The 13,757-nt window shown below is 46.4% G+C and overlaps 1 protein-coding gene across 1 annotated transcript; it reads left to right on the top strand.

The window, feature by feature from the left end:
* The first annotated feature begins 3,544 nt into the window (after positions 1-3,544).
* On the top strand, positions 3,545-12,861 carry Echs1 (enoyl-CoA hydratase, short chain 1). Its single transcript, XM_004838680.3, has 8 exons — positions 3,545-3,741; positions 5,190-5,387; positions 5,791-5,918; positions 6,852-6,951; positions 8,376-8,480; positions 9,002-9,121; positions 10,769-10,836; positions 12,364-12,861. The coding sequence occupies exons 1-8, from the start codon at positions 3,654-3,656 to the stop codon at positions 12,427-12,429; spliced, it is 873 nt and encodes a 290-aa protein (XP_004838737.1). The 5' UTR covers positions 3,545-3,653; the 3' UTR covers positions 12,430-12,861.
* Positions 12,862-13,757: the final 896 nt, after the last annotated feature.

Here is a 13,757-nt window from a genome sequence, read left to right on the forward strand (position 1 = left end):
TGCCACTCCCTTATATGTGATATCACACAAAGCCAGCAAGTTGCCAAAAAGCTATATAACAAGACTACTTGTTTACATGTTCACTGCCTATGTGCAGGCCAAATAACATATGCTGACTGTTATAAAGAATCCACTTGTCAAAAATAAGCTTTTGAAAGGAAAGTTTATTCCAGTGAACAGGAACTAAAATCAAGAGATTTCAGCAGCTAGCTGGGAAAAGCCGAGTTTATCGCATCTGTGTGTGGATGGGCTGACACTGGGAGAGAGATAGTAGCAGCTAGCTGGGAGAGATTTCATAGATGAGTGGATGGCTAACATCAGGAGAGAGAGATATTAGCTACTAACTGGAAAGGAATTAGGCTTTTATAGGTTTTGGGGAAGGGGCTGTAATCATAAGGAATTTTTATGACTTGGATGCCCAAGGACCATCTGCTCAGGTGTGTAGACAATTACTGGACTTCTCGGTGCCAGGGGGGTTGTATACTTCATTTTGAGTCCATTTGTCCTGTCCTATTTACTGAGAATCTGCTGTTTGCTTTGTCCCATTTGTGAAGGACTCACTTAAGTCAGGCCTGACACTGACTCCCTAGGGAGCAGAAGGCCTGAATAAAATTGGCCATTTTGGGTACCTTGACCACAAACTCCACCCAACTCAGGAGTTTTTGCCTCACAGTCTACCCATGAGACTTCCATGTGGTTGCCTTGGTGAGAAATGTGGAGCATTGTACTCGTTCTACAGCAACAATATATGCAATAGCAATAAGCCACTAATAAGCATCCCCCTCCCCTTTTAGGGGCTTGCCCCTGGCTCTATCCCCTCCAAGGGTGAGAAATCTTGGGCCTCTGGTGAAACACACATCACCAGTTCCAGAACCTCTTGCAGTTCTGCCCACAGGGGCTGGCAGACAAAATATTGGGCTGCTGCAGGTATGTCCACCACTTTGCCAATGTGGGAATCTGGGCAGTACTACTCCTGGGCTTAGCGGTCTAATCTTGGACCCATCCTGCTATCAGGTAGGAGATCCTGATGACCACAAGAGCTGTCTTAGTAGTGCTTTCAGTTGCTCTCAGAGCCACATAAGCCACAGCCAGCTGTTTGTCTACCAGTGAGTATCATTCCCTTTCTACAGATTGCAAACAGAACTCTATTAGTTGTGCCAACCATTCTGACTTCTGCCACAATGCCCACCCCAAACCATCCATGGACACATACACCTTATATTCCGGCTCACACGGCTGGCCCACTATGGAACTCTCCAGGTGCACCAAGTGTGGGGAAGTTAGAGCTCTCATGCACTGCTGTCAGTAGCATGAAATGATGTAGTCACATACACCCCACCCCCATGGCTTTTTTTTGGAGGGGGGCTGCTAGGGATCAAACCTAGGGCCTTGCATATGCCAAGCTAGCTCTGTACTACTACTGACCTATATCTCCAGTCACACATGCAGCCACTTTGGAAAACAGTCTGGCATTTCTTCAAAAGGTTAAAAGACAAACCTACTTGCAAGTATATGCCCAAGAAAATGAAAACATCCCACCACACAGACATTGGTATATGTAAGCTCATAGTAGTATTAATAGCCAAAACATGGAAACAAACTAAATGTCCACCAACTTCTGCACATCCTATTGGTTTACTACAGTCTATTATAGCCAGCTCACTAGGTGTGAAATGGTTTTGATTTCCAACTAATGTCGCTGAGCACCTTTTCACATGCCTCTCAGTCATTTATCTATCTCTGTTCAATCCATTACTTGCTTTTTATTACTGACTTGTAAAAGTTCTTATATATTCTAGACATGAGACCTGTATCAGATACAATACAACATTTTTTCTCACTCTTTCACTATCTTTATGGTGTCCTTTGAAACACAATAAGAGTTTTCAAGTTTGGTGATGTTCAGTTTATCTCTGTCTCCTTTTTGTGACTTGTGATTTCCTTACTGAGGACAGTAGCTATCAGATCTCAATATCCGTGCTAGGTTGTTAGAAAGAACTCTTTAACGCTGGAGCCATTTCATTTTGGGTCTGTCACAACAGTCTAATATACACTACTCCAGAGGTCCTTTTAGTGAAAATTTGTTGGTGAACTGTTTCTTTTTGTATGTAAATTGTTTACTTCAGTCTTGAAATAGTTTGCTGATTGTTCAATTCTGGTTTTAATTGAGTTCTTTTCTTGGAATTATGAGTCTTGTTTTCATTTGTAGATGATGTTTTTTCCCTTCACCCTAGCATTTGCAGGATCTAGGCAAGAATACAAAAGTAAGCTGACAATACTTGTGTATTTAAAAGTCATAACTCCCCAGCTATTCCCCTTCTTGGTACCTTCCTGAAGAATTAAAAGCATCATACCACAGCGATGTATGCGCACCCATGTTTATAGCGGCACAGCTTGTAATAGCCAAATCTTGGAAACAGCACAAATGCCCATCAGTGAATGAATGGATAAAGAGGATGTGGCCAGGTGTGATGGCAAATGCCTGTAATCCCAGCACTCCGGAGGTTGAGGTAGGAGGCTTTCTGTGAGTTCGAGGCCAGCCTGAACTACATATTGAGACCCTGTCTCAAAAAAAAAAAAAAGTGGTTTTTTTATACAATGTACTACTCTGCCATAAAGGATAAGCTTGAGACATTTCTAGCTAAATGGATACACCTTGAGACCATACTCTCAAGTGAGATAAATCAGACACATATGTTTAAATACCACATTGCTCCTCTGGTGTGAGAAACCAAAAGTGGAAATAAGGACAAAATCTATAATAGATATTGGGAAAGGGGAAGAAAATGTTCAAATGAAAAGGGGAACAAGGGAGAGAGGAGGGGAAGGAAAGAAGGGACAAGAAAAAAAGAGAAGGAAAAAGTGGAAACAAAGCTTTTGTACATAAGGAAGGGAAACGGGGGTCGAAGGGAGGGGAGGGAAATGAGGGAAAAAAAATAAGTAAGATATATCACGTACAAGGTCCAGATTCCTTATGATGAGTGTTATCATTATGTATATCTAAAATGTACCAATAAATGTTTTGCTTTAAAAAAAATAGAAGTTGCAACTCAAAATAGTTTATGGAAAACACAACTATTCTTTTTGTTTGCTTGTTTTGGTACCGGGGATCGAACTCGGGCCCTTGTGCTTTCGAAGCAGGCGGCGACGGAACCACTGAGCTAAATCCCCGGCCCAACACAACTATTCTTAATCTGGTGTTCAGATGCCATCTAGCTCCCATGTAAAGACTTAGTCTCGCGCTCGGTTCATGCTGTGTATGTGCGCTGCAGAGCAGCGACACGAGTACTTTCAAGCAGCAGGGCCTTGCCTTCACCTGGTGCAACCATGGTGCCCCTAGCCAGCGCCACAGGACAGCGGTAGGGTGAGGGGAGTCCGCATAGCCTCGCTCTGGAAGGCCAGATCCAATGGTGCAATTCTGTCCGACCCCAGAGCCCACACCTGCCATCCTTGGCTCAGTGTACGGGGCGGTGCAGTTGGGATGGGCAGTGCGTCCACCTCACCCAAGCTACGCTTGCTCGGCCTCTCCGACAGTGGGCCGGCCCCGCCCCGCCACGCCACGCCCCGCCACGCCCCATCCGCTTCCGGCCTGGTCTAGTGACAGGGATCTGTGCGGTGCAGCGCCACAAGTAAAGCTAGTGGTCTCTGGCACTATGGCTGCCCTACGTGCCATGCTGCCCCGCGTCAGGGGCCCGCTCCGGCCTCTGTCCCGCTGCCCCGCCCTGCGTCTGTTTTCGTCGGGTGAGTGTGGGCCCGCGCACACCATTACCACCCCATCTGCCCTGTCTGACCCGCAACCCCACCTCCCCCTGACCCCAGGTCCTGGTCTTGCACCTCCTACTTGATCCTAGAGACCCTCAGCCCCCGACCGCTGACCCTCTAACCTCACTCCCACACACCCCTGTTCCTTCTAGCCCCAGCCCACCCCAGCCCCCTCCCGACCCTGGCGCCTGAAGAGGGCTCTGCTCAAGAGAGCACCCCGGCTGGTCACTGGCTGCTTCTCAGCTCTGGTACCTGGCAGGGCCAGGACCTCGGACCATCCGGACACTTGTTTGTTGGTTGTGAAATTCCACCAGTGTTTAGGTGGCTTTAAGAAGGCATGCAGTCCTCCACGCGCAAGTCACCCTGGGAATTGGAAAGTCAGGCACCAGTTGTCTGCATTGCCTCCTATCCAGTCTTTTTTTCTTTTTCTTTTTTTTTTCTGTCCAGTCTTACCCTCGGTCCACTGCTTCTCCCTAAGCCTGTCCTTCAGACTATCCAATCAGAAGTTCCTGGGCTTATACCCGCCTTCCTTCGGCTGCCAACTGGATTCCCCTCCCTTCTTCCCTCTTCTCTTGGTCACCTCCAGCTGGGCTCCCTCGTGCTATCATCCACTGGAGTATTTCAAGGAATTCTTGGTCATACCCCAGGGCTGGGGCTCCTGTATATCTAGTTAACTACCTGTTCACATTGGCCTCACCCTCTGTTTTTGACTGTCCACTTCTGCACCCCACTTGGAATTGGCAGTCATTTCCTGGCTCCTGTAGATGACAGACATGCTGCTGTGCAACACTTCACATGTGATATTTCAATTACTCACCTGCAAGCCCATGAAACAGACAGAATGGCTGTGCTACTGCAAAGGGAACTAATCACCCAACACACACTCACTTTGTCATGCTCACCTTCTTCCACTGGAGACTGCTCCTCCCAAGTCTGAGCTGATGACCCCTCTGGGTCATGGTGGTCACCCCACAACAAAGTGGTCCTTTCTCTTTGTCTCCCTCTCGCCATGCTGTCCACCCAGCATAGGCAAGAACTCTGTCTTACTCCTCACAGGCATTTTTTCCAAGAAGGCCTTTCTCTTGTCCTTAGTGCTGGGTTCTGAGAATAGCTGACCAAATCAGATGGGAAGGAGAGTGGCTGTGTTCTGGGTTGGGTTTTTTTTTTTTTTGGTACCAGGGATCGAACTTGGGAACTCGCGCTTGCGAGGCAGGCGCCAGAACCACTGAGCTAAATTCCCGGCCCTAGGTTGGGGGTTTTAACTTAAGGAAGCATTCGTGCAGCTGTCAAAGAGAGTGGTTGTGAAGGGAGTTGTAGGCAAAAGGCATGAGGACTGGGCAGGGTGCCTTGGAGGACCTCACAGGGTCTCTGTGTTTGTGCTTTTGACAGCTACCTGATGGAGATCCCCTTTTGCCCTCTCCCCTTAGGTACTAACTTTGAATACATCGTCACAGAAAAAAAGGGGAAGAATAGCAATGTGGGGCTGATCCGGTTGAACCGTCCAAATGCACTCAATGCACTCTGCAATGGCCTGATCGTAGAGCTCAACCAGGCACTGGAGTCCTTTGAAGCAGACCCAGCTGTGGGTGCTATCGTGCTTACCGGCGGGGATAAGGCATTTGCAGGTGTGCTGGGCAGCAGTGGTGGCAGGTATGGGAGGGATATCATTGCCTGTGGGAAGCAGCAAGACAGACTGGCCCCTCCATGATGGCATGTGATTTAGGATTTAATCAGATGTAAAGTGTTGAACATTCACATTTGCTATGTTAGCAGATCGAGCATGTTCAAAGGGAATCCAATCCTTACTGGTCAAGTTAAGTGGCTGATGAATGAGCTGGGCCTTCTCTGGCATCTGTCACCTGCCCCTCAGCCCTCTGCATTATCTTGTCTTAACAGGTATTGCAGTGTGTCACTGGCCTTGTGTCAGGACTTGCTCCTGGTCCCATGGTCCCCAAGTTAGCTGCCTATGTATTTGGGGATATGGGGTCTTATGCTGTCTGGTAACTGGAGCCTCATTTCCATTCCTAGCTGGAGCTGATATCAAGGAAATGCAGAATCAGACACTGCAAGAATGTTACTCTCAAAAGTTCCTAGGTCACTGGGACCAGCTGACGCAGGTCAAGAAGCCAGTCATCGCTGCTGTCAATGGTTATGCTGTGAGTGTCAACATCAGGGGTCCCCGTCTCAGAGTTGGGGCACAAAGGATGTTAGAAGGAATTGGGCTTTTGTGAATAAAGTGTACCGAGATCTTTATCTTAGAAAGGTATCAAGTATGATTCTCAGGCCAGTGGCCCCTTTTCTGCCAAGTAAGGAGAAAGAATCTTTTTATATCTGCTTTGTTTGGTGTTCATCTGCTAGTTCTTCCCAAATGGGTTGATGGATTTTTCTATATTGATTTAATGCTCCCTGACTACTCTGCAAGCATAGCACATCCTCTGCTGGGTACTTCAGTGTCCTTACGTAATTGGACTGTTCGGAAATGCCAGGACTGGTTTGGCCTGTGGAGAAGTTACGAAGTTGTTCCACCTGGTGTTTTTTGGTTTGTTTGGGGGTTTTTTGGTTTTGTGTTGTTGCTGTTATCATTGTTTTGTGATACTGAGGATTGAACCTAGGGCTTTCTCTCTGAGCTGCATCTCCAGCCCTTTTTGTTTTTTAAGACAGGGTCTTACTAAGTTGCTCGGGCTGGGCTCAGCCTCCCAAAGTGCTAGGGTTATAGGCATGTGCTACCATATGTGGCCCAAATGGTGATTATTTAAAGAAGTCCTTTGCATGTGACCCAGGGGTCAGCCACACCCATTCATGTCCATGTGCCCCATGGCTGCTATTGAGCCACCATGGAAGAGCTTCATATTGCTGCGGAGCCAAGATCGTTTATTGTCTGGCTCCTTGCAAAAAGTCTGATGCCCCTGGTGAACAGTACCAACCATATATAAGTAATTTATCCCAGCAGTTAACTAAGTTTGTGCTGCTAGATTAATTTTTGCCATACCCCAGCTGATTTATTTTACTGGGAAAGTTCAATAAGCTGATAGCAATTTTTCTGATTAGGCTCCTCTAGTAAAACTTGTCCTCTGCTCAACATTTTACAGCTTGGTGGGGGCTGTGAGCTTGCCATGATGTGTGACATCATCTACGCTGGTGAGAAAGCTCAATTTGGACAACCAGAAATCCTGCTGGGGACCATTCCAGGTGAGAACATGGCACCTATAGTGTGCACTCTGCAGTTAATTCCTCATGACCACCCCATCCCTAGGACCAACAGCTTGTATTTGACCAGAGGTCCCAGAAGTATGTCCTTGTGTCTGGCCATGGTTCCCTGTGCATATGGGTACATGGGATAGTGGACAAGACAGGGCTCAGAGCAAGTACCTGGGGGTCTCAGACCATGTTCAACTACTGTGATTACAGCTGGATCCTATGTCTAATGTCACACATTGATAACATTAGTTTACAACCACAGTGGTTCTTTCGTGCTGGTGACTTGTACCTGTACCAGGTCCCTGTAGGTCAGCAATTAGGGAGAAAGAACAGTGACCTTGGACTGGCTCCAAGAGAGCTCTGCCTCACATCACTTTAGCCCCATCCAGTCCCACACCACTAGGAGTTAGGACCTCCTGGGAAGGAAGCCTGAGATACTGCAGAAAGAACAATGCCAACAACCTGCTGGATCCTCCTAGTAAACCTGGAAGAAGAGGGATCCCCCAGGGGGAGGAGACCATACTTGGAGGTCCTCTACTGCTATCTAAGTTTTTATTTGTTTGTCTGCTTGCTTGTTTGTTTTGCATTACTAGGGATTGAACCCAGGGCCTCTGCACCCCTCTTTTATTTTGAGACAGCATCTCATTAAGTCACTAACTTGCAGTCCTCCTGCCTCACCCTCCCAGAGTGAGGGTAGCTGATGTTGGGGATCCAGTGCGTGGAGTCAGAGAGACCTGAAAGTTTCTGGAATGGTCACAGAAGAGCCTGAGGAGGGCCTACAGCCACTGTGTAATGCTGTTGTGAGATCAAGGAGGCCTGAGCTTGGAAAGGGGCCTGCCCCTGAGGTTTCTAGTTTCTTCTGCTTGTCCTACCTTTGTGGTGGCATCAGTTCTGCCTGCCCAACACTAGGCCCTTATCTTAGGCCTCTTCTTCAGGCCTTATGATCTTGCCTGCAGCACATCTATGGTTTCTTCCCTCTTTCTTTTCTTTTCTTTTTTTTTTGGTCCTTGTATGGAACCCAGGGCCTCAGGCACACTAAGAATGTACTCTGTCACTGAGCCACACCCAGGCCCTGTGGTGTCTTCTCTTTTTTCTCCTTCCTTCATTTCTTTTCTTTTTTTTTTTTTTTTTTGGTACCAGGGATCAAACTCAGGACCTTGGGCTTGCAAGGACATGATGGAACCGCTGAGCTAAATCCCCAGCCCCTTCCTTTATTTCTTGCTTTTCTTTCTGTCTGTCCCATCCTTCCTGTGTAGGGTTCCCCCCTCCCACTGTCTGTCTTCTGGGAATTGAACCACCCAGCCAGGGCCTTGTGCATGCTAGGCCAGCTATTCTACCACTGATCCCCAGGCCTCTGGTTTCTTCTTGGCATCACTTGCCACAGAACCAGCTGACAAGCAGCCCCTTCCTTACAGGTGCCGGGGGCACCCAGAGACTCACCCGAGCAGTTGGAAAGTCACTGGCAATGGAGATGGTCCTCACTGGTGACCGCATCTCAGCCCAGGAAGCCAAGCAAGCAGGTAAGGCCAGTCTTCCCTTGGGAGCTGGTTGGAGGCTCAGGCTGTATCAGATGTCTTGGGAATGATCAGTACCAGAGCTTTTGGGTCTTAAGGATCCAGGGAGTTGACTGCCTTTGGTTTTAAATTTTGAAATATTTCATATACAAGAGAGTGACAACATTGCTTAGGTTAAAGAGTAATAGTGCAATGTGCCATTTCCCATAGTCCAGCTTAGGCAATGGGTGTCTCCAGAGCCCTTGCAGCCTGACCCTTTCCCCGCCCTGTTGGGGACCATGGTCCCTATATCTTCCTGCCTACGCTAACTGATGTCATGGATAGCCTGGGCTTTGTGCCTGAGAGCACAGAGACTGTGACTGCTGAGGGCCCAGGGCAACAGCCCCCCACACTCCCACCCCCACCCCCAAGCTGCCTCTTGTTCAGCACTCAGAGCTCTTAGCTCCTGGGTGGTCACTAAGTCTCCACGATAAATGGAACTGGTGCTCTGTATCTCCATGATTTTCACCATCTTTTTCATGTTTTAGGTCTCGTAAGCAAGATTTTTCCTGTTGAAAAACTGGTTGAAGAAGCCATTCAGTGTGCAGAAAAAATTGCCAGCAATTCCAAAATTATAACAGCCATAGCCAAAGAATCTGTGAATGCAGGTAGGAGTCTGCCAGGAAAAGCAAGTGAGGAGGATTCCCAGGACTGCAGACAGAATTGGAGGCACCAAATGACTATACCTTAGCCTGTCCAAGACAGAAATGGTAGGATTCTCAGGATTGTGATTTACTGGTAGAGTTCTGGTTTCTAGCTGTTCACAATTTGGTTGAGATGTTCTGAGTATCCCTATACCAGGGGCCAAGAAGTGAGCCACAGGAAAACTGCCTAGGAGGTGACAGTGACACAGCACCAGGCAAGGCCAGAAGAGACCAAGGAGGAAGCCATTGTCCATAGTGTCAGGCTTGTCTCTGGCTCCTCGGACCTGGGTTGTAGAGTTCATATCCTCAGCCCATGCTATGGTTATGCAGATGTTCTACAGCCTGGGGACTAAGCCCACACAGGCTGACTGAGAGCCATCTACATGAGTGTGGGAGCATGCTCTATGTATTCCAGGCCCCACTCAGTGTTCTCTGAATTCTTGTAGTTTTCTTTTTTTTTCGTTAAATTCTTTTATTGGCACATTTTACGTATACAGCACAATTACATTTCTCATTGGGAATTGTACCTTTACATAATGCATCTTGGTTCTTATTTTTTCCCATTTTTGTAGTTTTCTACCAGTGAAACTGGTCTGACCTACCTCCTCAGAACTGCTGAAGTCTTTATTTATTTATTTATTTAGAGACAGGATCTTACTCTGTAGTTCAGGCTATCCTGGAGCTCACTGTAGCCAAGGCTGGCCTCGAACTTGCAGCAAATCCTCCTGCCTCAGCCTCCTGAGTTCTGGGATTACAGGGATGTGACACCATGCCAGGCTGCTTGAGTCTTTTTTTTTTTTTTTTTGGTACCGGGGATTGAACTCAGGTCCTTTCGCTTGCAAGGCAGGCGGTGGAAACACTGAGCTAAATCCCCGGCCCGACTTGAGTCTTAATGTAGCAGTTTACCTCAGCATTTGAAATGAGATTGTCCTTCTGTTCAGTTCCTGGGGTAGAAGGGTGCAACCTATGAAGTGACACAGCCTCTCTGAGCCTGTCATCCCCACCAAGGAGGCTGCTGGCTCTCCGGGGTTGCTGTTGGCGCTAGTCAGAAACACTGATGTTGCGGGGGACCAGCTGTGTGGCCACAGGAAAGCTACCAAGGGTTTTAGCAAGGTCACAGTAGATCACATGGCCACTGCTTGTATCCACCCTGAGAGGCACCTTCCAGCTGTCAGGATAGCAGCATACTTGTGTCCTCCGCTGAAAAAAAAAAGGCATTTCCTGATGCCTGATCATTCTTTTTCTGATTTTCATCCTTAATTAGTTGTCTGTGCTTTTGATTTCATTGGCTACCTCAGATCCTTCTAATTGGACAAATTTTGCTATTTGCCTTTCACCTATTTCCTCAGTCCTCTCTCCGGGGACCTGGGCCACAGTTGGGAATTTGGGACCCTGGGAGAATAGTTTGTTCAAGTGACCACCTCAGCTGGGGCATGTACTTAACAAAAGAGGCTGACTGGGCCAGCATGAAGGCCTAAGCAGGGCTGGCCTGCCGGCACATCTGAATTAGATGTCTGTGTGGTTGACAAAGAGTGCCCCATCGCTGCAGAGGAGATAGTTTTATTCCCCCAGTCAGCATCTCAGTCCATGACTGCAGGGTTTCTTTTTCAGCCTTTGAGATGACATTAACAGAAGGAAATAAATTGGAGAAGAAACTCTTCTATTTAACCTTTGCCACCGTGAGTAAACAATATTCTGCTGAGAATCAAACATGTTCTAGTTAAGGAGTTACTGGGATTTTTCTTTATACTTTATCATTAAATGACATTTCTTTTGGTCTACACTTTTAGCTTCCCCTCTAGCTATATCAGACTTGTTCTACAGTGGGCCTTGCTCTTAGCAGAAAAGTACAATGTGGAAATAAAAAAGAATAAAAACTTCTTCCTATTGGAGGAATGGCCTGTGAACTACACCCTTAAGCAGCAGCTCCTAAAAGGATGCACTTGAGACCATAACATTAAATGAAAGAAATCAGACACACAAGTTTAAATATGTATGGTTTCTCTTATATGAGAAACCCAAAGTATGAATAAATACATAAATAAGCGAAATAAAGGATAGATAATAGGAAACAAGGTTATAGATCTTTTGCAAATGGGAAGAGGATCAAGACATGGAGGAGGAGGGAGGGGAGAAGGGATGTAAAAAATTAAGAAGTTTTATTTACATGTACCAACTCCCCACAATGAATGTAATTATTATGTACTGTAAACATGTACTAATAATAAAATTTTTTTTAAAAGCTCTTTTATGTAAAATGCAATTCAGAGCCAAGTACAGTGACATGCACCTGTAGTCCCAGCACTTAGGAGGCTGAGACAGGAGGATAGCTCGAGTCCAGGAATTCAAGACCAGCCTGGGCAACACAGCAAGATCCTATCTCAAAAAAAAAGAAAAAAAGAGAAAAAAATTGGAATTTATTTCAGCTGTATTGTCCCTAGATTATTCTACTTATTTAGAATGTGGCTTGAAAGTATTACAATAGTAAACTAACATTATATAGCAATATTTTTTAGGATTTCTGCCAGTAACACACTCATGACATGTCTTGCTGCTGAGTGGCTTGAACCACTGGTGGTATATGTATGATTGTTCCATACATTGCTGTGCCACTTCTACCACCAATGGTACAAGCCACCTGACGGGACAGTCACATATGTACCAGCAGTGATTCAAGCTGGCAGGAACATGTTAAATGAAATGGTTTTCGATTGCCATTATAAGTCACTTCTTTTATTGTCAAAGAATCATGTGTAGGCATTTTACAAAAGAAATTAAAATGCTTTTGACTCTTTAAGAAGCGAAGATTTGTGCACTTGGGTGTACACTTATGTGTACATAGACACAAGCAAAGGAAGAGGGCAGATGCAGCGTGGAGTTGTGATCCATGAGGGTGATGCCTGACTTAGACCATGCTAGATCCAATTGAAGAGGGTGGCATGGGAGTTTACTGATGTTCATGTGGGTGGTTTCTGAGTGACTGTCATCTGGGGAGAGGGTATAAAACCTTCCGTTCCCAGCTCCAACCCTGTTGGTCGGGAATTCTGTCCTTTCCAGGCTATACATGGCCTTGCTGTGGAATCACCTGCCCCATACCATGTGAGCAAGGAGAGCAGCCTGAGAGAGCAACCCCAAAGACCAGGCAAGTGGGGAAGTCACTGGGAAGATGCAAACTTCACGTCTGCTTTTCTCCCTTTTCCTTCCAGGATGACCGGAGAGAAGGAATGACTGCATTTGTGGAGAAGAGGAAGGCCAACTTCAAAGACCACTGAAAACCAGCTACGTGGGCCTTATACATCTTTAGAGAGGAAAAAGCAGCCATTGGTTTGGAAGCAAATTGTGTCCTCTTAAAGGGTAGTGTAGGTGAGATATGTTTTCTTGCTGATGGCCATGGGGCTGTGGCCATAGTTTGAGCTCTGCTGAACAACTGGCCTTCACTTGGCTGTCAAGAGAGTCAATCATGTATTCTGACCAGAACAGATTCTTTTAAATCAAAAGTTCTGCTGAGGAGCCTTCAGGGTATTTACTTTTTTACTTCACTTCAGGAACTGGGATACTAGTTTGCCAGGGGTTCCTTTGTGCACAGATTGAGTCCAGATGGAAGGTGGGTGCCTGCCCGGTCATGGTATTTGTAGGTGCTCAAGGAAAGATGTTCCTGTCTGTTGATTTGAACAAAATAATGCTGATTAAAGTAGCTACTTCGAGTTGGTTATACTTTGTTTTTAATCATCTTTAAAGGGTAAATACCCTATATATCGGTTAGTTTAATTTTTTTTTTCATTGTGATAACATTCAAATAAAGCTGAGGTCCATAAAGTAAGCTATACCGATGTCACATCCCCAGGTTAATTAACCTCTGTGAACAGCTGGGCATGCACCCTTTCAAGATTTTTTGTCCCCAAATGTGCATACATCCTTAGGTGTGATGCTTTGTTTCATACATGGGTGCTATGCACTCATGCACAGTTCTCCACCCACAAGTCTGCCCTCATTTTCATTCTCCTGGAATCCTTATTCTTCACAGCATCTAGTGGTGTTTGAAACACAGAGAAACTCAAGGTAGAAAGTGCCACATCAGAAACAAACACAATAGTTGTCATGCTCAGTGCGATTTACTATGTGAGATTTAGAGACACAATACAGACATGTACCAGAGCCACCTTAAGGTACATGTTCCCACCATGGTTACTTTGGTGGCTTCAGATTCCAGGAGGGCCAGCCATGTCCTTGGGTTGCTCTGCAGCATGAGGGACCTAGCAGTGCTCAGCTTGGTTCCCTTATGACTAGTTATAAGAAACTATCTCCACTTTATTCTCAGAACACCAAGTCCTCCATTTGAAACTGTTCTTCAGCAAGTGTTGGTGAGGAAGATGACACAAATTTGGATCTCCTGCATCCTATGGCCAGGGCATCTCACATGTGGAGGGGAGACGCTGCCTCAGGTCAGAGGCTCCTAAGTCTCAGGACAGCCTTAGACCCACTAAAGTGAGGCTGAGAGATCTGCATTTCAACAGGTGGGCACCAATGCTGTTCAGGTTTTGTGGTCTAGGACTGCTGCAAGCCCCCAACCTACACCCTATCAGTGGGCACCCACCTATCA

This window comes from Heterocephalus glaber, unplaced genomic scaffold (assembly GCF_053883595.1).
Source record: "Heterocephalus glaber isolate CG9 unplaced genomic scaffold, H.glaber_assembly_v1.0 deba00001497, whole genome shotgun sequence".
Taxonomy (NCBI): Eukaryota; Metazoa; Chordata; class Mammalia; order Rodentia; family Bathyergidae; genus Heterocephalus; species Heterocephalus glaber.